At 40.3% G+C, this 27,101-nt stretch overlaps 2 protein-coding genes across 2 annotated transcripts in view; one reads left to right on the forward strand and one right to left on the reverse strand.

The window, feature by feature from the left end:
* Window positions 1-8,274: 8,274 nt before the first annotated feature.
* On the reverse strand, window positions 8,275-24,120 carry LOC133983009 (annexin A2-like). Its single transcript, XM_062421958.1, has 13 exons — window positions 24,093-24,120; window positions 18,840-18,916; window positions 16,555-16,648; window positions 13,197-13,291; window positions 12,744-12,857; window positions 12,497-12,587; window positions 12,313-12,392; window positions 12,142-12,201; window positions 10,591-10,684; window positions 10,120-10,215; window positions 9,509-9,567; window positions 9,280-9,402; window positions 8,275-8,448 (listed from the first exon to the last, which is right to left on the reverse strand). Exons 2-13 carry the CDS (start codon window positions 18,888-18,890, stop codon window positions 8,389-8,391), a joined length of 1,017 nt encoding a protein of 338 aa, XP_062277942.1. The 5' UTR covers window positions 18,891-18,916; window positions 24,093-24,120; the 3' UTR covers window positions 8,275-8,388.
* Window positions 24,050-27,101, forward strand: part of cngb1a (cyclic nucleotide gated channel subunit beta 1a) — a 32,064-nt gene continuing 29,012 nt past the window's right edge. Inside the window, exon 1 of the mRNA XM_062437873.1 lies at window positions 24,050-24,137. Coding sequence (XP_062293857.1) covers window positions 24,050-24,137 — 88 coding nt within the window. The remainder of the gene's footprint in view (window positions 24,138-27,101) is intronic.

Consider the following 27,101-nt stretch of genomic DNA (forward strand, 5'->3'; position numbering starts at 1 on the left):
GCAGGTTTACAGGTTGAATCTCACTGACACTGATTCTTCCTCCAGTTTAACAAACACATGAAGTCTAAAGTCTTTATTTGATGGGAGTAAAGCCGATCTAGAGGAGGAGACACTGACTCTAAACCGCTGAGGAAAGATCTATACACCTTGACGTCTAAATAAATAATATTAGAGCTATAGTTCCTGTGACTGTTAACTTATTTACTAAACTATGACGATGCTCTCTTACATTATACAGCTCTGTTTGTAATGTGGATGTATATATTTTGCCTTTAAATGTTAAAAGTGAGGAATATCTTTATTAGTATATAGAGGCGCCTGTTTTTTTAAAATCAGCCATATTGACATTATAACGACTATATGGCCTCATGTTTAGTTATTGTGCTCTGATAGTCTTACCTACATATATATGGATCCTTTGTTCATATATATTTTGTTTATCACATATAATTACCTTCTTTACATTTATATGTTCACCTGTAAATACTGAGTGGTTGAAGTGCTGGCTCTGTGTATTTAAGATGGAGACTTTACATTCTTGTTTTAGTCTGAAACTAAACTGACTTCACCTGAATCTGCTCAATTTAACTCAACATGACTTGAACTCTTGATTCATTGATTAGTCGATTGACACAATAGGATTAGGGTTAGGTCAACTGACTATTTTAATAATCAGTTAGTTGTTTTCAGTCATCTTTTAAGAATAAATAGCACCAATTATCTCTGGTCCAGATTCTTAAATATGAATGTTTCTGGTTTCTTTAACTGAATATCTTTGAGTTATAGATTGTTAACAAAACATCTGAGGTGAGATGTTTCATTTATAAATGAAATAACAGATTAACTGATAATGAAAACTTGACTCAACTCAGCTTGAAAGCTTCATATCTCGCCATCCTGTCTTTCTTTAACCAAGTTGCTTTATCTGAAGAACCTTTAATTAAACTGTACTTATTATTATATTCTTAATTTATCTTAACCATTTTGTATTAAAAGTGGGAAATCTGTATGAATACACACTAAAATATCACCAAAACCAGCTCAAAACATCCTCTTATGTTAAATGGCTTTCTGACTCTGTTGTGTAGGAGGCAGGTGGGGAGCTCCGGTCCTCTGAAATGATGCCAACGCGGAAGTAACTTCAAACTGCATTCTATCAAAAGGCCACCAGGGGGCGACCGTTTTGGTGTCAAAAGGACTTCCGTCTCTATACAAGTCAATGGAGAATTCACCAACTTCTCACTTGATTTCTAACCTCAGTAAACGTTTTCAAAATGTGTTTATGGTCTCAATCGCTAGTTTAAAGCCTTCTTCAATGCAGTATGATGTTCATTTGGGACATTTTGGCCTCCCTGATTTTATATGTGACGATAAAGCAGGGTATGCATTAGGACGTGGCTACGTGGTGATTGACAGGTTGATTGGTTCACAGGTTCAGGAGGGCGCCTCATGCTCCTCCTGATGCCCATATAAGTAGAATCCCTGTTTTTATTTTTCCCAGCATACACCTGAAATTTTCAAGATGGCGCTGCTCAGATCCGATACTATTGGCCTCCGAGCAGCAGTCCACAAACCAATGGGTGACGTCACGGATGTTACGTCCATTTCATATATACAGTCTATGGTTGGTGATAATGGCCCAAACTGGGTTTTAAACCAGTGATTGTAAGAGTGAAGGGTCCTAACCTCCACCAACACTTTACACAATACAAGTATAAGACGTGTCTGAAGAAAACATGTTGACTGAACATTTGAAAGACTCTTCCAACATGAACATTGTGTCTCTTTCTCTTTTAAAGCCTCTCTTCTTCTTCTTCCTCTTCTCGTCCTTCGTCGTCTTCGGTTCATTAAAATAAAGAAACTACATCTGGTTCGTCAGCAAATATACTTTCCTAAAAGAAATGTTCTTGAAATTTCCCTGACTGACTTTCAGGCATCAGAAGCACTTCAGATTTTAAGGTGGATTAAACTCTGAATCCCTCTCTTGTTTTCTTTTCGTCGGCGCTTCGAGGACGAACGACAGCGGCGTATCTCGGCTGTAATTAACTCGTCTCGTGTGTCTGAGGCTCCTCGAGCTCGCCGAGGCTGACATTTGGTTCATGTTGGAGTGGCTGTCGTGGTGATTTCTGCTCGCTGTCTGAAGGAGGAGAGAGAGAGAGAGGGGGGGAGAGAGAGAGACAGAGAGAGAGAGGGAGAGGGGAGAGAGACAGAGAGAGACAGAGAGAGAGACAGAGAGAGAGACAGAGAGAGAGAGACAGAGAGAGAGAGACAGAGAGAGAGAGAGACAGAGAGAGAGACAGAGAGAGAGAGAGAAAGGGGGATGATGGGATTACGGGAGTGTGACAATTGAGGATTAGCTCTGCTTTAAACAAATAACACTCGTACAGGTCAACAGATCGACACTGAGAGCTGAGAGAGGAGCTGCTGCTGACTACATTAACACATTATCATCTGTCTATAGATATAAAACTATAACTATAAATATAAATATAATGAACGCTCTCCTTGTTCTCTGTCTGCAGGTTCATGATTAGCAGGATGAGACACACCTGGTGGTTCAGTTGCTCTTTACTTCTTCACTTCTGTGCTGATTTTTGCTTCTTTTTTCAGCTAATCAACACATTAGTATATTATAGTTTCATGTGCCAGTTTCTAAAATCCTGCATCAGTTTTTGCATCTTTGAAGCCTTAAGACTCTTTTTGTAATTTATTTGTAAAGTAAACTGCTCAAACAAAGTGATCATGAATCAGTTTCAGCTGCTTTGGGTCAAATGAAAGTGACAACAGGTTCAATGGAGAGGCAAAAGCACCCATAAAGGGAGTGTTTTTCCATGTGGTGTCCACAGACAGCTGCTCTCTCCTTCTCCTTCCTGACTGCTTCTTCTCTAGTTTGATGTTCTTAGTGTCCTCATCTCTACTGCTAGCATGAGGTGCTACCTGCAGCCCAATCAGGTAGGACACATCCATACAGGCGGACACAACAAGGTTTGCTGTGTAGAGCTGGGTAATATATCGATATCGTGATATGAGACTAGATATCGTCTAAGAATTTGGATATTGTAATATTGTGATATAGCATAAGTGTTTTATCCTGGTGTTAAATAGAGTTGTTCCGATTTCGATACCAGTATCGGAAATGCCTCCGATACTGCCGAAAATGCTGGCATCGGTATCGTTGAGTACTGGAGTCCAGGCACCGATCTGATACCACATAATTTATTAGAAATAGGAATTTATTTACTGGTTAGCTCCGTTAGCTCCGACACAGTTCTTATTCGCCACTCTTAAAACAGTTGCGCTGTGCTGCCATCGGTAGCTGCTGTTTTAGAGCGGCGAAGCATTGATCAGCTGACGCCTGTTACAAGGAGCTAACGTTAGCGCATCATGTCGGCGGTTTGGCAGAACTTCACAGTGGATGTTCCCACCAGTAAGACGGCGACATGCAACATATGCAAAGAAGCATAATTATACAGTTCTATTTAAATGCCTTTTTTATTTTACAATATTGTGGCTGCACTTTAATTTAAAAAAAATAATTATTCCTATATTTATTTATTTAAGTTGCACTACTGTTTTATACTGTTCTATTTAAAAATAAATGGCTTCCATTTGCTGTAATCATTCATGTTTTACAAAGGGTTTAACCTGAGCCAGGCCTTACAACAATGATAATCATATCACAGTCATGCAGGCATAGTATTTTTATTTTTTTTAAACACACTGGTATCGGTACTCGGTATCGGCCGATACCCACAGCACAAGTATCGGAATCGGTATCTGGAGAGAAAAAATGGTATCGGAACATCTCTAGTGTTAAGGGCTGAATTACAGTTAAATGATGAACTAGTTGTTCTATTATTTGCCTTTTACCCACTTTGTCATTATTCTGCCCTTCCTAGGTTTAACTGACCGGCTAGTTTGATATCATGATACAACATAAGTGTCTTTTCCTGGTTTTAAAGCTGCATTACAGTAAAATGATGTAATTTTCTGAACTCAACAGACTGTTCTAGCTGTTCTGTTATTTACCTTTTACTCAATTTGTCATTATATCAACATTACTGATGATTATTTATCAAACATCTCATAGTGTAAATATTTTGTAAAAGTATATCGATATCGAGGTACAGTATTTGGTCAGAAATATTGTCATGTTTGATTTTATCCATATCGTCCATCTCTACATGTGTGATGAGAAATAAATAAATAACTTTATTATAATTTATATGTGGCTTCCAGCTTAATGTTTCATCAGTCTCAGATATTTTAAACTAGCTTTAACTTCACCTCCTCTCTACTTTTGGCAGACTTTGGCACAGATTTAATGCAGCTGTGTGATTGGCTGTCAGTGGCGGTCCAGCAGCAGGCGATCTGATTGGTCAGTCGTCAGCTAGTGCCATCCCAGCATGCTTTGCGTCATCTGAAGAGGAGAGAGAGAGAGAAAGAGAGAGAGAGAGAAATATGGCAGCCTCTCTCCTCTTTATGATCGCTGCAGTCGTAAATTCCACTTTTACAAAACGGCCTTTTCTCTCTTTGCACCGTATTTAATGTTTTATTGGATGATAAACATAAAATCTGCACAATAGGCTAATGTTCTCATCAATATTATTACTAAATGATAATAAATTTGAGGAGGCTGTTGGACTCGGAGGGAGTTTGGCTGTGAAGGAAACGTTATTTGGAATAAAGGAGCCGTGTTAGTTATAGATGTTTGTCATTCAGAGTCTCTGATAAATAAACTACCTGAAGGTAACTTTCAATTCTAATAATAATAAGTTTAACAGAAATATAATCAAACACAAACAACAACACAACAACAACTCTCCCCATCAGTATAACTCTGAACGTCTCTCCTTGCTGTTGATTGACATCTCATTCTCGTGGTTAAAGATGTTTAACCTTCCTGTCGTCCTCCCGGGTCAAATTGACCCCGTCTGTTTTGACTGTTCTTTCTTTCCTTCCCTCCTTCTTTCTTTCTTTCCCTCCTTCTTTCCTTTCCTTCCTTCTTCCTTCCCTCCTTCCTATCCTTCCTTTCTTTCCTTCCTCCCTCCCTCCTTCTCTCTTTCTTTCCTCCCTCCCTCCCCCTTCCTTCCTTCCTTCTTTCCTCAGTCCATCCTCCTTTTCCTGCCTCCCTTCCTTCTTTCATTTCCTTCCTTCCTCCCTCCTTTCCCTCCTTCCTTTCCTTCCCTCTTCTTCCTCCTCCTCCTCCTCCTCTTCTTCCTCCTCTTCCTCATCATCCTCCTCATCCTCCTCTTCTTCCTCTTCTTCCTCTTCCTCCTCATCCTATTCCTCCTCCTCCTATTCCTCTTCGTCCTCTTCCTCCTCCTCCTCCTCTTCCTCCTCTCTTCCTCCTCCTCTTCCTCATCTTCTTCATCCTCCTCCTCCTTCTTCTTCCTCCTCCTCTTCCTCCTCTTCCTCCTCCTCCTCCTCTCTCCATGTAAACAGTTTTTCTTCTCCACAGCAGAAATGCAAATGAAGGACTGTTGCTTGAGGTCAAATTAGCATCTTTAATTAAAAAATTAGCAGCAAACAAACAAGACAAAACATACGAACCATTAAAGCAGAAACAACCTGGAGGAGCGGCTCAGAAATCGTGACTTCGACTGGATTTAATGATCAAATATGAATTAATTTGGTGATCACAGATAACACAAACACGCATCACAAATATGTGTCTATGTGAAATCTACTGGGAAGTAATTAATAACCAATATTTTCACATCAAATACTGACTTTGATCCAGCAAACAGAGAAACATCCTCAGGAGGAAACTGAGTCTAACTTTCATATTAAAATGTGTTTTTCTTCATTTCATCATCAACGGCTGCTTTAATTTATATTAGAGAGTTTATTTCATCACCTGATGTCATTTCATTTTTATCTGTTTCATTTTATTTTACAGTTTAACCTTTGACTTATTGTTTCTAACCTGTAAACAACGTGCTAATCATAGACTGTATATATAATGGACGTAACATCCGTGACGTCGCCCATTGGTTTGTGGACTGCTGCTCGGAGGCCAATAGTTTCGGATCTGAGCAGCGCCATCTTGAACATTTCAGGTGCATGCTGGGAAAAATAAAAACAGGGATTCTGCTTATATGGGCATCAGGAGGAGCATGAGGCGCCCTCCTGAACCTGTGAACCAATCAACCTGTCAATCACCACGTAGCCACGCCCTAATGCATACCCTGCTTTATCGTCACATATAAAATCAGGGAGGCCAAAATGTCCCAAATGAACATCATACTGCATTGAAGAAGGCTTTAAACTAGCGATTGAGACCATAAACACATTTTGAAAACGTTTACTGAGGTTAGAAATCAAGTGAGAAGTTGGTGAATTCTCCATTGACTTGTATAGAGACGGAAGTCCTTTTGACACCAAAACAGTTGCCCCCTGGTGGCCTTTTGATAGAATGCAGTTTTAAGTTACTTCCTGGTTGGCCTCATTTCAGAGGACCGGAACTACCCGCCTTGTTACTACACAGTGATGTTTGAGTTCATTACGCTCTGATTCTCTCATCTGATTGGTTCTTCTCCACAGCAGCAGCAGCAGCAGAGGCTCATGGGTAATGTAGTATTCTTTGCCTTAGCTACGATCTCAGCGAGAATGTGATTATTGAGAAAAGCTTGATGTCAGTTTGGTCAGTCTGGAGGTTTTGGGAAAATTTTAACATCAACAATCATTACGCTTTTTTAACCTTCCTGTTTTCTTCCCGTCGACTGTTCAACTTTTGTCCTCCTGGGTTTTTTGCCTGATTTTACTGTTAAAAAAGCATAAAGTATAAATCAGCAGTCAATTCTGCTCAATGTTTTTAGCTTAACTTAATTTCAACTTTAGATATTTGATATTTATAGTTATTGATATTAAACCAGACTTGACTTTAACTCACAGCAGTCACTTCACACTAAGCCAGCTGTTGATAGTCAGTAAAAACACAGAAACTGTCGGCTGGCTGCTTGTTAATCAACATCATGTCCTTTTCTTCTTCTACATGTGTTAAATACACAACATGAATCATCTTTGAAGTAACTGACCAAGGCAATCAAACCCTTTGTTGTATTTCTGTAAAGCCCGACTTCACTGAGGCCCCTTTCTGCTCAAAGGCCGCTGGATATTTACCCAGATTGCCTGTGTGGTAGATCCGACCCTGCAGCTGACTGCTGCGTAACTAACGTGTAATAGAGTAATATTTCATCTAATTTTTCACATAACTTGCTCTCCACTAATTCACACTAAACTCAAAGCAAAGCTGAGGCTGATGGGAATGTAAACCAGTTCAAACACTGGATGAAAAATCTAAATAATTGAGGTGAACATGAGTGAATAAAATACTTCAGAAGCTGAAATCACATAATTTGGACTTTTCATAAAAAATTTCTCCAAATAATACATTTAACAAAGTTAACAAAATAGTTGGCGACTAATTAATTAATCTATTAATCAGTTAATCATTGCATCCCTGATGGAAACAAACCTGTTTATTTATTATTAGCTCTTTGTTTTAAAAAGGAAACAATTAGACAGGCCTCCTCACTGTCTCATTTTAAAACTCTTCTTAAAACCCACCTCTCCTCTTTTCTTTGGCTTTTGATACCATGTAGAGTGTTGATTTTTTGTGTATATATGCATATTTTTATTTTGTGTGGGCAGTGCATTTTATTTTATTGCTTTTATCTTTCTATTGTGTACTTAATATTGTATTGTGCTTCTATTGTGTTATGTATTTATTGTGTTTTATCTTGTTGTGCAGCACAAATCGTGCTATACAAATAAAGTGGATTGGAATTAATTTAAATAGAAGTGAAGATGATTTTTGTCAGATTTATTCAGAGCAGATTTTTGTTTTTATTTGGAGGAAAATTAAACTTGACATCAGAACTTGAAGCAGCTGAAAAACAGTTAAAAGTTATTTATCACAGAAATCTATTTTAACTCTGTTTTACACACAATATTCATCAGTTCTGCTCTACTGACAAATAACTTTTTACACTTTAAACTCTAAATTTGTCAGAAAAACGTTATTTCACTCTGAATATTATGTTGTTTTTATCATTTCACATCTCATAAAATCATCTTTGAGTGCAGCAGACATCAAACTGAACAAACAGAGCTCGTGTTTGATCAGTAAACAGGAAGATAAAAGTCTTCCAGCTGTAATAAGCTCAGATATTCAGTGTGTCTCTGCTGCCATCTGGTGGTCGCTTCATCAAACTGCACTCAGACACACAAACAGGTGAAACGTCTTTATTTCAGAAACAGAAGCTGCTCATAGAGAGATGAAACAATCTGTTTTTATATGAAACAAACAAACAATAAAAGGCTCCAATACTGTAAAATACTGAGATGATATAAAGTCAGCTGACTCTATTAAACTGAGAGGATTCAGTCGTCTCCTCCGCAGAGACTGAGCAAAGCCTTCTGGTAGTCTCCTTTAGTGTGTTCCTGAAACACACAAACACAACCAGCATTAATCATCATAATAATAATAATAATAATACCCTGATTATTATATCAACACAGGCCTGATGTCATCGCCAGTTTCAGCTCAAATTCAACTACCACTTAACCTCCTGTTGTCCTCGAGTCAAGAATGGAAGGGAGGTAGAAGGAAGGAAAGGAGGAAGGAAGGGAGGAAAGAAAAGAAGGGAAGGAGGAAGGAAAGGAAGGAAGGGAGGAAGAAGGAAGGAAAGGAGGAAGGAAGGAAGGACGGAGGAAAGAAGGAAGAAGGGAGGGAGAAAGGAAAGGAAGTAGGGAGGGAAGGAAAGAGGGAGGGAGGAAGGAAGGACAGAAGGAAGGAAGAAAGGGGGACGGAGGAAAGAAAGAAGGAAAGAAGGAAGGAAAGAGAGAGGAAGGAAAGAAACAGACGGGGTCAATTTGACCCAGGAGGACGACACGAAGGCTAATAAAGTTGTTTATTGATCCCAGGGACAAACATTGCAGCTCAGAGATGTACAGCAAAAACAATAAGAGGTAAATAACTAAATGAAAAGTCGAAATATAAATATAAATTATAGAACAGAGTTTAAACAACTTTAACTAATATTGCAGTGTGATGAGTAGAGTGCAGTACAACAGACAGAGTATGTAGAATATTATGATATATTATATTTTGTATATATTTTGTTGTATTAGTTTCACTGAAGCAGCTGATTGATGAGGACTGATGTAATAACTGTTGACCTTTGACCTTAAAGTGGAAATTACCTCGGCACTGACAAAATCTGAACACACAAACACTCTCTCTCTCTCTCTCTCACACACACACACACTCACCGCGATGGTCTGGTACAGCGATCTCTTGTGATGCCTCTTGAACTCTGTTCTGATCTTCATGAGGTCGACTTCACAGCGAGACACCATGATCCTGGTCACCACCTTCTCCTTCGCTCCTTTACTCTGAGACACAAACACGATACTTCAACACGGAGGACGACAAACGAGCACAGAGCAGACGGACCGATGGAGGAGTCTGCAGGGTGAATATTCAGTGTGTCGGTTTTACCTTCATGGCTTCATTGAGTCTGTTGGCGAAGTACAGCTGCCTGTTTTCAAAGCACTCAACTGTGAAGAAGAAGAAGAAGAAGAAGAAGAAGAAGAAGAAGAAGAGGACAGATTTAATACACCTGTTTATATTTAAATAACAATATAATGACAGTCCATTAAAAACTCTACTCAGATCATTTACTGCCACCAACAAATACTCCATTACAAATCCTGCATGAAAAAAATCCTACTACAGTAAAGTACTGCAGTATTATGAGTGATGTAGTATGCAGTATTACAGTAAAAGTACTGCAGTATTATGAGCGATGTACTGTAGTATGCAGTATTACAGTAAAAGTACTGCAGTATTATGAGTGATGTAGTATGCAGTATTACAGTAAAAGTACTGCAGTATTATAGTGATGTAGTATGCAGTATTACAGTAAAAGTACTGCAGTATTATAGTGATGTAGTATGCAGTATTACAGTAAAAGTACTGCAGTATTATGAGTGATGTAGTATGCAGTATTACAGTAAAAGTACTGCAGTATTATGAGTGATGTAGTATGCAGTATTACAGTAAAAGTACTGCAGTATTATGAGTGATGTAGTATGCAGTATGAAACGTACCCAGAGTGAGGAAGGACTTCTCCAGATCTCCCTTCACCTCCTTCCTGATGCTTTCCTTCATGTCGTACGGACTGTAACTCTTATATCTGTCAAACACTGAAACACAAAACAGACTCAGAGTCAACATTCAGCTGAGAAACGTTTGTTCTTCATGAAGCAGAAACACGATGTTAATGTCCTGATGTCTTATTTATAGTAGAGGCTCAAAATGATATCACAGTATTTTAAGGAAATTTGCGAAAAAAGTTACGTATGTGTGTGTGTGTGTGTCAGTGTGTTTGTGTGTGTGTAGTGTTGTGTGTGTTTAGTGTGTGTATGTCTGTGCGTGTATGTGTGTGTGTGTGTGTGTATCTGTGTGTGTGTGTATCTTTGTGTGTGTGTCTCTCTCTGTGTGTGTGTGTGTGTGTGTGTGTGTGTATCTCTCTGTGTCTGTGCAGTGTGTGTGTGTGTGTGTGTGTGTGTGTAGTTCACCTTTCTGCAGGTGAGGAACGCTCCTCTGAGCCATGATTGAGATCCAAGTCGCCACATCGGTTCCCTTCCTCTTCACGCCGGCTTCATACAGAGACTGAAAGATTCACACAAGAACAGAATATTGATGATCACAGCAGGACACTGAGGTACGTACAGTATTGATTGATTCATAAGTGATTATTGATCATTTATTGATTGATTCCTGATCAGCTCTTCCACTCTAACCCGTAATTTGGAGTAAAAACGCCTAAAAGGACTTAGATTAAAATGTCTGCAGCTCCTGATCCACAGTGACTATCTGCATGAATGAGATCTTATCAGAAAGCAAACCTGCCAAAGTCTCTTATTAAAGTGTCAGAAATACTCAAAGTGCCACAGAAACAGAGCAGAAGGTCTTTGAAGTTAGTATAAACTTATGAATAAAAATGCTAAATATCCATGCAAGTGTTAGGTTAAAAAGATTTTCACATGCTGTGTTTAGACATCTGTGGTGCAAACTGTGTTTAAATGAATGTAAATGGATGCTGTTTGTTACAACTACAAGGTCTTAAGGTCTTTACTGGTTATAGTAAAACCATATATGTCCATATTTATAGAAGGGTTGTGACATAGCGAGGCTGGAAATAGAGGTTGGACCAAGTACAGTAGCGAACACTGGCGGTTAAGTCTGAGTGTGTTGATGTTTGTTAGCTTCACTCTGCTTTTTAACAGATAGTCTATTAAACAAAAGTCACATCTTTAACTTTAGAAATCACACAATCTCTAAGGCTGCGTTCAGACTGCAGCAAATCTGATTCAAATCTGATTCCTTATCAAATACTTCTTTAGGCCTGACTGTCCACACTGTTTTTAGCAAGTGTCCAAATGGGATTTGGCTCTGTTCAGACTGGGCCACATTAATGACCAATCTGACAGGTTGCTGTGGCAACGGCGTCGGAGCAGAGGCGTCATCTAGCGTGTATTGTGTGATGTCATGTAATTGCAACAGCAACAACAAACCCTCGAGCTTCGCTTGAATGGAGCCATCTCCCCAAAGATTAAGAATTTGGTTTGGTCCTCTGTCCAAGGACTGATGTTTGACGTCCTCCATTGCCTCCATTGATATCAGCTAGCAACAACAACTGGAATAAGCCTCCATTGATATCAGCTAGCAACAACAACTGGAATAAGCCTCCATTGATATCAGCTAGCAACAACAACTGGAATAAGCCTCCATTGATATCAGCTAGCAACAACAACTGGAATAAGCGTGGGTCTGGTGTCGCATAGAGTGACGTAGCGTAGAGACGTAGAGAGACGTCACGGACAGTCAAATCCGATGTGAGTGTTTGGAACTGTTCAGACTCAGACACATCTGTCCAAATGAGATTTGAAACTACCTCCCAAAGGTGGTTTCCATCTGGTTTGCAAAAATCGGATTTCATGTGATTTATGACTGTTCAGACTTCATAAGAGCATCTGGTTCCAATCTAGGTTGGCTAAAAATCGGATTTTGGCTTGTAGTCTGAACGCAGTCTAAAAGTCTGTGAACATCTGGACTGTTTGACTCACTCGGGCGTCGTCGTCGATCTTCTCGTAGTCGACCACGTTAGAGGGTTCGTCTCTCTTCGTCTGCAGATTTAAACATAAAAGACTCAAACTGATTAATCCATTATCAAAACAGTAGCAGCTCTAATGATAATATATAAATATAAAATAACTGTTATCTGATCTGTAGATTACCTGAACCAGAGCCAGCAGCAGTTTAGCGAAGTCTCCCGATGTGTCTCCTGCGATGTCTTTCTCCAAATCCTTCTTAAACACTGTGGAGAGAAAAAAGAGATGAACACGTTAATATGTTAATTATCTCTTTGTGTGTGTCTCAGATTTACTGAATATTGTTGGAACCGATCATTTCCAAACGTACTGTCTTTGTAAACCTTCTTGATGTCCACCAGCTCGTCGTTGCTTCTGGAGCAGACGATCTCGATGAGGGATTCCTCGTCTGTTCCCAAACCCTGAACGGAGACACAGACTCTGAGTAAGACTCCATATTTATCTACTTTATATCAAACAACAGTGAATCTTGTGATAATAGAACGTGTTGTGATGAATATCGCCCTCTACAGTCTTGATAAACACAAACATCACAGATCCATTAAAGTGACTCAGACCTTCATGGAGGCTTTGAGCTCGAAGGCGTCGTACTGAGCGGTGCTCCTCATCAGACCGAGCATCAGCGCCTCCAGAGAGCCGGACAGCGCCCCCTTCAGGGCGGTGCTGAGATCCTAAATAACAGATTCAAACATGTAATTTAACAAGAATACTAACGATACTAACAGCTTCATGTTTTAGACTGTGCAGGTTGATGTTTAGCAGGTTTAATACAGGCTAAGGCTGAAGGGAACGTCATTAGTTTTTCAGGTATTTGCTTATAAACCACGTAAATGACTCCACTAATAATGCCTGGGTTGTTATCAAACTTCTACAGTAGTACAAATAGGGTCTTTACTCATAAATCCATGCATTGGAAAGTTTGTAAGTACACCAGGAGTTTATTAAAATAACACTTACCTGATGGCTTTTATATATTACTTTTATTTTTATAAAACAGAAACATGTTTAACCTTCTTGGCGATGCGTTCATATACGAAGCCGATCTCTCTGCGCTGCTGGTTGCTGCGTCTGGTCAGGATGTCAGTGATCGTCTGCTCGTCCACACCTGCATGAAACACAACACATACATTTCAGTTTTTAAAGCAACTAGCCACATCATGCTGAAGCGTTTAACCTGTAGGCGGCAGTTTAACAGAGCTTTTCTGTCATAAATAATATTGTGTTTTATACTTTAAAGACCTGCAGGAACTAAATTTACTAAATGACCGCATGTTTCCACTGGGCACACGTGCACAGCGTGTTACACCACTGGGAGCGTTTGAGAAGTGTAGCGTAGTGTACAGTTTACTCTGGGCAAATAATACACCTTTAAATTAAGTTGCACTGTTAAAACAGTAATTACGGCAACTCAATCAATGTATTTATTTAAATTTTTCTCTGTAAAACACTTTGACTATCAACAAATACAGAGAAGAAGACTCCATAAAGAAGAAAGGAAATGCATTCAGTACTTTTGTTAAACTTGTTTGTTTAGAAGAAAACTCCACAGAGCAGCTTTACTGTTTTAGCTCTCGGAAGGAAAGAAGGAAGAGTCAAAACAGACGGGGTCAATTTGACCCGGGAGGACGACACAAAGGTTAATGTTTTCGCTCTCAGTGCCTCGTTATAGTTTCCTTTATAAAGAATCAGCCGGTCTGTCTTTAATTATACGATTCCTCTCAGCTGTTTACGTTCAGAAGAGAAATATAATAAACCCTTCATTGTTTTAATCTGACTCATGTTTTTCATTCATGATAAACTCTCTCTGTGCTTCTGAAATGATCTTTTTATTGTCAGCAGTCGTCTTTTGTTTCTTTGTTTGAACTCAACAGTGGAAAAACCTTCCTCTGCTCTCTGGGTTCCTGCTTTTTACTGCAGCTCGCTCACAGGAAACAGGAGAGTGTGAGCAGCTGGAAAATCCTGCAGCTCTGTTTTATCCTGAACACTAAAAAACACAGCAGAGTCTGAACTGAAGCAGCTCACAGGTTCGATTCCCAGGCCGTGCATCGCTTGTATGTTGAAGGTTTCTTTGTGGCATCTGGAGTTAAAATTCCTCCAACTTTTAGACTTTTAGTTTCTAGTCAGATTAAAACATGCTGTTGTGGTTTGAACAGCTCATACATGGAAGAGAGCCAGCTGGTAATCGGATATCTAACAGGATGAAATCAGAGTTTTGGCTGCAGCAGTTTCACACAGAAAGTCAAAGACAAACAGCCAGAGTCCTGAAGTCCTGAGTCAACATGAACAACTACAGAAAATATTCAGTTCTTTGATTTTAAAAGAAAGGACGTAACAACTGAAGGAGAGGAGTCAACTTCTCACTTGATTTCTAACCTCAGTAAACGTTTTCAAAATGTGTTTATGGTCTCAATCGCTAGTTTAAAGCCTTCTTCAATGCAGTATGATGTTCATTTGGGACATTTTGGCCTCCCTGATTTTATATGTGACGATAAAGCAGGGTATGCATTAGGGCGTGGCTACGTCGTGATTGACAGGTTGATTGGTTCACAGGTTAAGGAGGGCGCCTCATGCTCCTCCTGATGCCCATATAAGTAGAATCCCTGTTTTTATTTTACCCAGCATGCACCTGAAATTTTCAAGGTGGCGCTGCTCAGATCCGATACTATTGGCCTCCGAGCAGCAGTCCACAAACCAATGGGTGACGTCACGGATGTTACGTTAATTATATATACAGGCTTTAGCTCCAACCAACGCTGACTAAAGTAACATCAACATTGACATCATCAAAAGGCTTTATACTGTTTGTTTTCTTCACATTTTTTAGCACCAGGATGGTCAAAGGGAGGAATTCATGAGTCAGAGTTCAGCAGCAAGGCTCGTCTGGCTTTTCTTCACCTTTTCGAGCAGATTTGCTGATTTTGTTAAATTCTGGTGAGTCAGACGTCGACTCGTTCATGTTTCAGAGTCACTACCAGGAAATCCCCCCCCCCCCCAAACCCACACACACACACACACACACACACACACACACACACACAGAGGCTCCATAACGTCACATTTCATTGTGTCAAAACTTCAACAATCAACACGTTTTCAGACAGATGAGCCTGAGTTATTTGTATCTAGACTCAGCTGCGTGATTCAGGACTCGTGTTGGTTCAGCACTGAATGTGGACGCTGACTCATCACAAACTGCCCAAATCTATTAATGTATGCTGAGTAAAAAATCATTGAACATGAATATAATATAATAATTCTCCAGTAATGCATTTTAAGCCTCTTGTTTGTCTCTGTCTTCATATTTAAGTTTGTTAGACTCTCTGACTTCATGGAGACCTTTGTTTGGGTAATTATAGTTCATGAAGACTAAAACTAAAACTAGCCATGAAAAAAGTTAGTACTTAGTTAACTGAATGTTTTTTTAAAAAGAGAGTTTTTTAAAAACTACAATGCAAAACTAACTAAAACTAAACTGAATTGCAGATAAAAATCAGCTTAGTTTTAGTTTTCTTTTCATTGTCTCCATGGTGACTGTATTGTGTTCAGTTTGACCTGTTGTAATAACAGGTTAGTACCAGTAGGGGGCAGCAGAGAGGCTGCAGCATAACGCTCAAGAAGAAAATACTTAACGTGCAATTTATGATTTTCTAGAAGAAAGAAGAAGAAGTTCCAGGCAGAAAACGTCACAGCAGTAGATAAAAGTAAAAGTGTGGTGATGAAGAGTGATGATGATGATGATGATGAAGAGTGATGGGAACATTTGTGGGATAAATAGCTAAAAGGGAAAAATCCCACTAATGTGAAAGTCCAGCTTAGAAGTTCTCACATAGAACCAGGAGAACACATCCTGTCAGCATTATTTCATCCTTTACAGCTTCTACTAATCACGGCTTTCCTCCTGATACCTGAAACACTCAAACCAAAACTACATTTTAAAAAATAATTAAAAAAATAATTTAAAAAAAAGGAAGGATGGAAGGAAGAAAGGATGGAAGGAAGGAAGAAAGGATGGAAGGACAGATGGAAGAAAGGAAGGAAGGAAGTAAGGAAAAAAGGAAGGAAGCAAGTACAGATGGAAGAAAGGAAGGAAGAAATGATGGAAGGACAGATGGAAGAAAGGAAGGAAGGAGAGTGGGCCATGTTTAACCTCCTGATTTACAGCTTCTACTAATCAAGGCTTTCCTCCTGAAACACTCAAACTAAAAACTACTTCATCACTTGTTAAACTCACTCAGATCTCAGTTACATAACTCGGAGACCTTTGTGGAAACTTCCAGAGACTTGTGTGAGGAGGGGAGTTAGAGGTTTGGTTGGGGGGGGGGGGGGGGGGGGGGGGGGGGGTTATTGGAGTTTATTGGACTCTCTCACCTTTCATTTTGATGGCCGTGTCGATCCGGACAGCATCCTTCTCCGGGTCGAATTCTCGTGCCGGCACCACGGTGGGGAATTTAGGTTCTGCCTCCTACAGAAACACAAACAGAGACGTGTGACATCACAGTCTGCTGCTGCTCAGAAACAACAGAGATAAAATAAGACCCGAAGACACAAAGATCAACACGAAGAGACAAACTAATAACCAACATTTCTGCTCCTTTGTGATATCTGCTGTGTTGTCAGATTTTCTCTCATGTTTTGAACTCTTGGGCCACCGTAGAACCGAGCCTTTTGCTTATGTCTGTGTGAATTTTAGCACATATTTGATTTGCTGACTGTCCAACCAGCTCTAATAAATATTATTGTGAAGGCACCAGTTTATAATAAGTCTCCCTTTATCGAGGCTTTGTGAATAGTTTATAATTGGCTTGTTAATTAGGTTGTGAACCCTTAAATCATTTATAAGCTCATCAGCAAAAAAAAAGGGTAACAGTGAGCAGCTGCGTGTTTACAATCTAATTAAACCAGGCGGGGAGTTCTGGTCCTCTGAAATGAGGCCAACCAGGAAGTAACTTAAAACTGCATTCTATCAAAAGGCCACCAGGGGGCGACCGTTTTGGTGTCAAAAGGACTTCCGTCTCTACACAAGTCAATGGAGAATTCACCAACTTCTCACTTGATTTCTAACCTCAGTAAACGTTTTCAAAATGTGTTTATGGTCTCAATCGCTAGTTTAAAGCCTTCTTCAATGCAGTATGATGTTCATTTGGGACATTTTGGCCTCCCTGATTTTATATGTGACGATAAAGCAGGGTATGCATTAGGGCGTGGCTACGTTGTGATTGACAGGTTGATTGGTTCACAGGTTCAGGAGGGCGCCTCATGCTCCTCCTGATGCCCATATAAGTAGAATCCCTGTTTTTATTTTTCCCAGTATGCACTGGACATTTTCAAGATGGCTCAGATCTGTCTATATCTGTGTTAGTGAGCACTAGATTTGTGAACAATATTTGAGAGAAATAGGTCTTTTGTGTATATAGACAATGTTTTAGATCTTTGAGTTCAGCTCATGAAAAATGGAGCAAAAACAAAAGTGTTGCGTTTATATTTTTGTTCAGTGTATTTTGAAGGAATCGTACAAATATTTTCCCTTTACTTTAATTTAAAAAGGTGTGTCCAAACTTTTGACTGGTGTTGAAATGTTACAACAGAATATCCAACCTTGCACCACAACCTCAACTTCTGGTAACCTCATGCATTATGAAGCAGTTTCATGGTTTATGTGTTTAGACTGTTGGATAATATCAGAGATTATGAGAGTTGGTTTAATACAGAAATCATCCTCAGCTAACTTTAAACCAAGAGCTTTTCAGGCCTAAACATAAACTTGAGACAGAAGTTTAATTTATAATATTTTTATTTAGTTTTACAGTTTAACAAGTGATGAAGTAATTTTACTTTTTTTAAATGTAGTTCTATTCTTAGTTTGAGTGTTTCAAGTATCAGGATGAAAACCTTAATGAGTAGAAGCTGTAAAGGATGAAATAATGCTGACACTGAACTATATTAACCCTGCTATGTGAACCCTGACTTGGGAGTGTCAACCTGCTCTACACTATAACAGTAATTAACTGGATTATAATGTAGTTAATTACTGGTATGAAGAGCAGGATAAACACTCCCTGACTCTCCCTTTAACAATCATCCAGCTGATTGAGGTTGTAGTTAATTACAGATCGTATCAGCTGAGGCAGAGCTGGAAGCTGCAGGTACTGCTTTGGTTTTCATGTCCTATTAATTTGATGTCTGCTCCTTTTACATCTTGTTGTAAAACTTTTGACCGGTAGTGTACATAAAGCTCCAAATCAAGTTATCTTAAGGCACTTTTCACATAGAGCAGATCTAGAACAAACTCTTTAATTAAATTCTCACATGAGCAGCACAGCGACAAGGAAAATGTATTAGTATACTGGTTTTATATTATATATACTGTTTTTGTAGTAGTAGATACTGGTTGTATAGTACTATATACTGGTTTATATTAGTGTACTCTGGTTTTATGTTGTGTTTATACTGTTTTAAGTGGTACATGTTGCAGTTCTTGTTTTTATGGTGGACTTTTTCATAAGTTGAGTTATGTCAGTTTGATTTAAAACTGTTGGTTTTATTGTTGTAGTTTTGTGGAAGCTAAAAGGATCCAATTATTGCAAATTGATTTTATAGACGTTTGGTCTCTCTGCACTGTGTTTCCTGTGTGATGTCATCATCAGTGGACTCACCCCTCCGTACGACAGAGTCAGCTGGCTCAGAAACTCAGAAACGAGCGCCATGATGATGATTATGACGATGAGTTAACCTGCAGAGACACAGAGAGAAGATCAGAGTCAGTCATGTGACCAGATGTTAGCAGAGGGAGGAGAACATGTGTGAGACGCTTTAAACCTGACAAACATCAACATAGTTATGATTCAGTCAACGTGCACAATATAAACTCATGTTATCACACAGCGTACAGACAGTATAAATCAGTTCACGTGAGTCCAGACTGAAATGATGCTGTGATATTTTAGTTATTTAAATTAGTTCATATTCACTCACAGAGGATTTCACCTCTACAATCTAATGCAATCATTTAAAACTTCTATTTTATGTTATTCAACTCAATTCAATTCAAAACCCTTTATTTGTCCCCGAGGGGCAATTTAAAAGGCATGAGGAGACGCATCATTAAAAAAGGACGAACAGAACATCAAACAACATAAAATCATATTAATTGCTACAGTCAATATAACCAGTGACCATTAAGGATTGCTTCATTTGTGTATTATTTTGTAATGCATCACAACACAAAGACAGATTCTCTCTGCAGCCAAATGCTGGTGATGTTGTTCCCATCAGAGCTCAGAGTCTGCCACGATGATGCAAGAGTCATTTATTCCTGTTATCAACAGACCCTAACCCTGTTATCAGTTAATGAGTCTATAAAACTCTCATTTATATTCAGTACCTGTTGTTGTATTTACTTGTTGTGTTTATGTTTGTATTATGTGGCAGTATATGTGTAGGATCATCCAGTGTCAGTCTGTCTTTTAACCTGATGTATGTTTGTACTGCATGTTGTTTTTATTGTATGTCATTTATATGCTGCAACTTCTTCTCTATAAGAGACCAACAACCTAACCTAATTACTGCTGGCTGTGAATCAAAGAAACCTCGAACCTGTGTGTTAAAATCTATTTGATGATAAACTTCTGATTCTGAGTCTAAATGCGACTCTGTAATAAGACAAAGAGGAAAGTTTGTATTGAGCAGCTGAAGCTTCACATCTGATCTCCTTCGTCTCTTTTATCACTTTAAAGTCCGTGTAAAGTAAGAATAAATATGTGTTCTGAGTTTGACATACCACATAATAGTGTGTTGTTAACCACCCTGCCAAATTTGAATGATTAAAATAATCGCCAAATATATGAAATTAGGCTTCAAAGTTGTGTAAAAGTCTGCCTATTTCTCTGCTCCCAAACGCTGTGGGCGTGGCTGCCGAGTCCGCTGAAGCCCCGCCCCCTACCAAGTGTCACCTGTCAATCAAAGTCACCACCTCTACCAGAAACATGGACGCTAGGTCTGAGAGCTTTCTGCTGCTAACTCGGCAGCTAGCTCGGCGGCTAACTCGGCTAACTGGCTAACTGTAGACTGTAGTAGTGTGCGCTGAATGTATTTATACCTCTACAGCAGCAGAGGAGGGTTTATGCTAAGCCTAGCTCCACTATTCAAATCTAAATGGTTGAAATGCTTTTTACACATTTTTTAGAAATATATTTATGACCTATTTAATGTGTTTAGAAGAAAATGTCTGAATTCACTTTACACAGTCTTTAACTCCAGTTCTGTTGCGTCAGGAGGAAAACTTTAACACTAACCCTTTAATTTAATGTGAAGGCTCCTTTTTCTTTCTTTTGAGCAAATTCATGAAATTTTAATTGAAATAAAATCTGATTTCTAGAGAATAACTTGAGTGAGTTTACAACATTAACTTTTCTTTTGAACATTTTTCTGCTGTTTCACTCTTAAGATGTTTTTCTGTGTTTTTATATCGATAATATTTTAATCGACATGGTTTTAAACTCTATTGATCCTCCTTAAGTTATTCTTCTTCTCTTGTTGTCTTTCTTGCAGAGCGACAGTAGAACATTAACGTTTTGTTGAACAGTAGAAGAAGAAAAACCAACATCAAGGTGAGCTTCCATCAACTTTCCTCAAATCTTCTCTTTTCTACTTCTGCTTCCAACATTTCCTTCATTCTCAGGTTTATAACATCCAAACTTAACCTTCCTGTTGTCCTCGAGTCAAGGAAGGAAGGGAGGAAGAAGGAAGGAAAGGAGGGAGGGAGGAAAGGAGGGAGGGAGGGAGGAAGGAAGGAAAGGAGGAAGGAAGGAAGGTAGGACAGAGGAAAGAAGGAAAGTAATGGGGAGGAAAGAAAGAGAGAAGGAGGGAGGGAAGGAAAGAAGGAATGGAGGAAGGAAGAAAGGGGGATGGAGGAAGGAAAGAAGGAAAGAAGGAGGGAGGAAGGACAGAAGGAAGGAAGGGAGGAAAGAAGGAACAGTCAAAACAGACGGGTCAATTTGACCCAGGAGGACGACACCAAGGTTAAAATCCAACTAAAACTGTTGGATATAAACTTTCTTCTCTTGTTTCATCTCAAACAACCTGAGATCAGTTTCAGAACAAACAAACTAGAGATGTGACTTCCTCTCTTCCTTCAGAGTGGAAACGTTTCATTTCCTGCTCAGGCTTCTAAAAAGGGACGCAGCAAACAAACAATAGTGTGAATTCTAGCTGTAAACACACCTCACAGTACAGTAGGTGTGTGTGTGTGTGTGTGAGTATGTGTGTGTGTGTGTGTGTGTGTGTGTGTGTTTCTATGTGTGTGTGTGAGTGTGTGTGTGTGTGTCTCTGTGTGTGTGTGTGTGTGTGTGTGTGTGTGTGTCTCTCTATGTGTGTGTGTGTGTCTGTGTGTGTGTGTGTGTGTGTCTGTGTGTGTGTGTGTGTGTGTGTGTGTGTGTGTGTGTGTGTGTGTCTATGTGTGTGTGTGTGTGTGTGTGTGTTTGTTAGTGTTTCTATGTGTGTGTGTGTGTGCGTGTGTGTGTGTGTCACAGAGCTCGTAGGTGTGTTAGTTTTATGGAGCTTGGCGTGCCTGGTGAGGGTGCGTCTGCAGATAAGCAGCAAACACTCGGAGCTTCTTATGAAACTTTCAGAGATGAACTTGGAAAACTTTTGACCCGCTTGTGAAACATTAACAGGAAGTGTGAGAGGGTCCGCGTTCCGTCGCCTAGCAACAGCGGGCACAAACACACCCGAATCCTGCAGAGACTGACTGTCTGTCTGCTGGTTGAAGGATTTAAAGGGGAATTACAACATTTGGTGTTAAACTCATCTTAGTTCAGAGGCCACATAAAGCCCTATTACTATTGCATCATAATAAATATTATATTATAACTTTAATTTAACTCTAATAATAAACCATCTATTTACTGTGAACAATGATCTGCAGCTTGTTCGTCCTGCTGTGTGAACACCTGTTGCTGAATGTCCAACAGTAAGTGAACAGCTGGATTTTGGATCTGTTCTCATTCAGCTATCAGAGCATCAGTGAGTTAAAGCTTTGGTTCAGTTTAAGGTGAAATTCTTCATTCATTTCTTCATGGAGCAGTTTTTGTGCACAGAGACTTAATTCTGGTTTCCATGGAGACTCACAGACATTAGTTAAAAACATGTATTGTGGGTATTAACCCTCCTGTTGTCCTCAGGTCAAGGTAGGAAGGTAGGAAGGAAGGACAGGAGGAAGGAAGGAATCAGGAAGGAAGGAAGGAAGGAGTAAGGAGGGAGGCAGGGAGGAAAAGAGGAAGGAAGTAAGGGAAAAAGGAAGGAAGGAAGTGAGGAAAGAAGTATGGAAGGAGGAGGGAGCAAAGAAAGAGGGAAGGAAGGAAGGAACAGTCAAAACAGATGGGGTCAATTTGACCCGGGAGGACAACAGGAGGGTTAAGTGTTGCCATGACGACGATAACTCAAACACATTTCAAATCATCATTTTAACCCTAATCTATTGCTGCCGTCACACCTTAAAACATCGTCATGGTTTCACAGAGACGTTGCTGCAGCGTCAGAGCTACAAATCAACTATGTGTGTCTTGTCTTTTAATTTGGAGGATTTGGTGCCATTTGCATCCCTGACACTTATTTTGTAGGATTAGCTGAAACCCTGAACATTGGTTTAGGGTTGTAAACGCTTATGTTGCCAAAAAATGTGCAAACTGCTGCAAAAACTGCTCTGACTGTTGGGAAAACTTTCAAAATAGAAGTTTTACAAAGTTAGTGTTTAGTTACCAAACTCAGTGATTCAGTGAAGGAAGGAAAGGAGGGAGGAAGGAAAGAGGGAAGGGAGGAGGGAATAAGGAAAGGAAGTAGGGAAGGATAGATGAAAGAAGGAAGGAAGGAAGGTAGGAGGGAAGGAAGGAGGGAGGGAGAAAGAAAAAGAGGAAGGGAGGAAGGAAGGAAAGAAGGACAGAGGAAAGAAGGACGGGAGGAAGGTAGGAGGGAGGGAGGGAGGGAGGGAGAAAGAAAAGGAAAAGAGGAAGGAAGGAAAGAAAGAGGGAAGGAAATAAGGAGGGAGGGAGGAAAGGCAGAAGGATGGAAAAAATTAGGAAGGAAGGAAGGAAGGAAGGAAGGAAGGAAGGAAGGAAGGAAGGAAGGAAGGAAGGAAGGAAGGAAGGAAGGAACATAAAACAGACGGCGTCAATTTGGCCCGGGAAGACGACACAAAGGTTAAATCTGGTTTCCATGGAGACTCACAGACATTAGTTAAAAACATGTAACGTGGGTATTAAGTGTTGCCATGACGACGATAACTTTAACACATTTCAAATCCTCATTTTAACCCCAATCTAACGCTGCTGTCACACCTTAACATATTATACTTATTTTGTAGGATTAGCTGAACCCTAAACATTAGTTTAGAGTTGTAAACGCTTATGTTGCCAAAAAACGTGCAAAACTGCTGCAAAAACCGTCTCCACTGTTCTGGGAAAGTTAGTGTTTAGTTATAAAACTCAGTGATTCACATGCAGCTCAAACTTCTATATAAAAGCTTTGAATCACTGGTTAGTCAGAGTGAGGGTTTTTTCCACTTGTGAGACTTTAACACCATCTTATTGTTGTCTTACGAGTATAAAAGAGTATAAAAGTGTGTGTGTAGAGTCTCTTAAAGGCTGCATCTCCTCTCAGTAGCATTAATAATGAAGACTTTAACCCGCCGCACCCAGCGAGCAGCCGCCTCTTATCACATCTGCAACGTTTAATACCAGACTACACACTGAGATTTGAGCTTTAAGTAAATATTCACAGACTCACTGAGAAGAAAGTCCAGTTAAACACAAAGTTAAAGTTATAAAACAACATGCACACTGTGTCAGTAATGAGAGGAAAGAGGTTCAACATGCAGCTCAGTCAGCACGTTGAAGGGAAGTCTGTGTTCTTACCTTCAGCAGAGAGCAGCAGCAGCTCCGTTATGATCCAGGACGGAGGCTGGGTGTGGTGGTTAAATAGCAGCTGAGACACACACACACACACACACACACACACACACACACACACACACACACACACAGACACACACACACACACACACACACACACACACACACACACACACACAGACACACACACACACACACACACACACACACACACACGCCCCTCTACTCTCTCTGTGACTCACTGGAAGAGACTTTTACACATCGGATTGAACTCATGGACATAAATTCCTCACCAGTGTTCGGATGACCTCGCCTCTCCTGATTGGCTGGCAGCCGGAATCACCTCTCCTGATTGGCTGGCAGCCGGCCAATAAACTCTGCAGTCTGCAAATAGTTTTTAAAAATCAGAGGTTCGAGAATAATAACGATCCCAAATCAGCAATATTAATGTTTCTATATGAGTCTTCCTTCCTTCCTTCCTTCCTTCCTTTCTTTCTTTCTTCCTTTCTTTCTTTCTTCCTTCCTTTCCTTTCCTTTCCGTCTGCCCGTCCGTCCTTCCTTCCTTCCTTCCTTCCCTCTTTCCTTCCTTCCTTCCTTCCTTCCCTCGTTCCCTCCTTTCTTCCTTCCTTCCCTCTTTCCCTCCTTTCTTCCTTCCTTCCTTCCTTTCCTTCCTTCCTTCTTTCCTGCCTTCCTTCCTTCCCTCTTTCCCTCCTTTCTTCCTTCCTTCCTTCCTTTCCTTCCTTCTTTCCTGCCTTCCTTCCTTCCGTCCTTCCAGAGTTCCCAAATCAGCAATATTAATGTTTTCTATTTCTATATGTTTCTATACGTCTGTTCTTCCTTCCTTCCTTCCTTCCGTCCGTCCGTCCGTCTGTCCTTCCTTCCTTCTTTCCTTCCTTCCTTCCTTCCTTCCTTCCTTCCTTCCTTCCTTCCTTCCTTCCGTCCGTCCGTCCGTCTGTCCTTCCTTCCTTCTTTCCTTCCTTCCTTCCTTCCTTCCTTCCTTCCTTCCTTCCTTCCCTCTTTCCCTCCTTTCTTCCTTCCTTCCTTCCTTCCTTCCTTCCCTCTTTCCCTCCTTTCTTCCTTCCTTCCTTCCTTTCTTTCCTTCTTTCCTTCCTTCCTTCCTTCCTTCCTTCCTTCCTTTCTTCCGTCCGTCCTTCCTTTCTTTCTTCCTTCCCTCCTACCTTCCTTCCTTCCTTCTTTCCTGCCTTCCTTCCTTCCGTCCTTCCGGAGTTCCCAAATCAGCAATATTAATGTTTCTATATGAGAGTCTTATATTGTCTCTATGGACAGCTGAGAGTCTTCCTTCCTTCCTTCCTTCCTTCCTTCCTTTCTTTCTTTCTTTCTTCCTTCCTTCCTTCCTTCCGTCCGTCCTTCCTTTCTTTCTTCCTTCCTTCCCTCCTTCCTTACTTCCTTCTTTCCTGCCTTCCTTCCTTCCGTCCTTCCGTCCTTCCTTCCGTCCGTCCGTCCGTCCGTCTGTCCTTCCTTCCTTCCTTCCTTCCTTCCTTCCTTCCTTCCTTCCTTCTTTCCTTCCTTCCTTCCTTCCCTCCTACCTTCCTTCCTCCCTCCTTTTCTCTTTATTTTCTTCCTCTCTCTTTCCTTATTTTCCTTCCTTCCTTCCTTCCCTCCTATCTTCCTTTCTCCCTCCTTTTCTTTTTCTTTTCATCCTCTCTCTTTCCTTCCTTCCTTCCTTCCTTCCTTCCTTCCTTCCTTCCTTCCTTCCTTCCTTCCTTCCTTCCTTCCTTCCCTCCTGAGAGACTTATATTGTCTTATATTGTCTCTATGTGTGGACATATTGGAGTCGTGGACTCTCGGACATTGATGATGTGTCTTCATGTCTCAGTAAAAGTCTCTCAGGTGTTCACATGGATCGTCTCTGTAATCTCAGAGTTTGTCCCTCTGTCACTTCCTGTGGTGACTCACCTGTCCTTTCACCTGAGATAGCAGCGGGAGGGGTTTGTTTACAGTGCTGTAAACACACACACACCTACACACCCTAACCCCACCCGCCCCAACCATCTCTCCCTGTCTGGATAATCATTATCAGAGCTGATGAAGCAGCTTTAATGTCTTAAATAAGACTGTCAGTGGGACGATATAATGAGATAAATCATTAAAACTTATAATAACATTTGGCAAATTAAAATTTAATTTCTTGAGCTTCAAACTTAATGAAACATAAGTGAACAGGAGACAGCTGCTTTGTTTATCACACACAGGTGAAAAAGGTCATGAAGTGTTGTTATCTGCAGGAATGTGTGAGGAGGAGTTTTTATGCTGAGTTTCCATGGCAACGCACTTAAAAATCTGTATATTATCATCAGAGAGAGAGATATGAGGGAGGAGAAGGTTGTTCAGATCTGAGTTTAACGTAATTACTGTTACTGGCGTGGTTACCGTGGAAACCGTGTGTGTGTGTGTGCGTGTGTGTGTGTGTGTGTGTGTGTGTGTGTGTGTGTGTGTGTGTGTGTGTGTGTGTGTGTGTGTGTGTTGTGTGTGTGTGTGTGTGTGTGTGTGTGTGTGTGTGTGTGTGTGTGTGTGTGTGTGTGTGTGTGTGTGTGTGTGTGTTATCAGTGAGTTTAAACTACAGCTCAGTTCAAGTCTGTGTGAGGAACTGGACCAGAACCATTCGGACGTTTTTTAGTTCCTGAACAAGACTGTTTAATATTTTCTGTAAGGAGGTAAAATATCAATCTGTTCCTTCCTTCCTTCCTTCCTTCCTTCCTTCCTTCCTTCCTTCCTTCCTTCCTTCCTTCCTTCCTTCCTTCCTTCCTTCCATCTTTCTTTCCGTCTTTCCTTCCTTCCTTCCCTCATTCCTTTCCTCCTTCCTTCCTTCCTTCCTTCCTTCCTTCCTTCTTTCCGTCTTTCCTTCCTTCCTTCCCTCATTCCTTTCCTCCTTCCTTCCTTCCTTCCTTCCTTCCTTCCTTCTTTTCTACCTTCCTTCTTTCCTTCCTCCCTCGTTCCTTCCTTCTTCCTTCCTTCTTTCCTTCCTTCCTTCCTTCCTTCCTTCCTTCCTTC

Source organism: Scomber scombrus, chromosome 1, assembly GCF_963691925.1.
Source record: "Scomber scombrus chromosome 1, fScoSco1.1, whole genome shotgun sequence".
NCBI classification, from domain to species: Eukaryota; Metazoa; Chordata; class Actinopteri; order Scombriformes; family Scombridae; genus Scomber; species Scomber scombrus.

Coding starts and splice junctions, on each gene's coding strand:
- LOC133983009 (XM_062421958.1), bottom strand. CDS start 18,890: ATGGCGCTCGTTTCTGAGTTTCTGAGCCAGCTGACTCTGTCGTACGGA. Junction 10,685..12,141: donor AGATCGACGACGACGCCCGA/GTGAGTCAAACA, acceptor TGAATCTTTCAG/TCTCTGTATGAAGCCGGCGT. Junction 8,449..9,279: donor CGCTGTACCAGACCATCGCG/GTGAGTGTGTGT, acceptor TGTGTGTTTCAG/GAACACACTAAAGGAGACTA.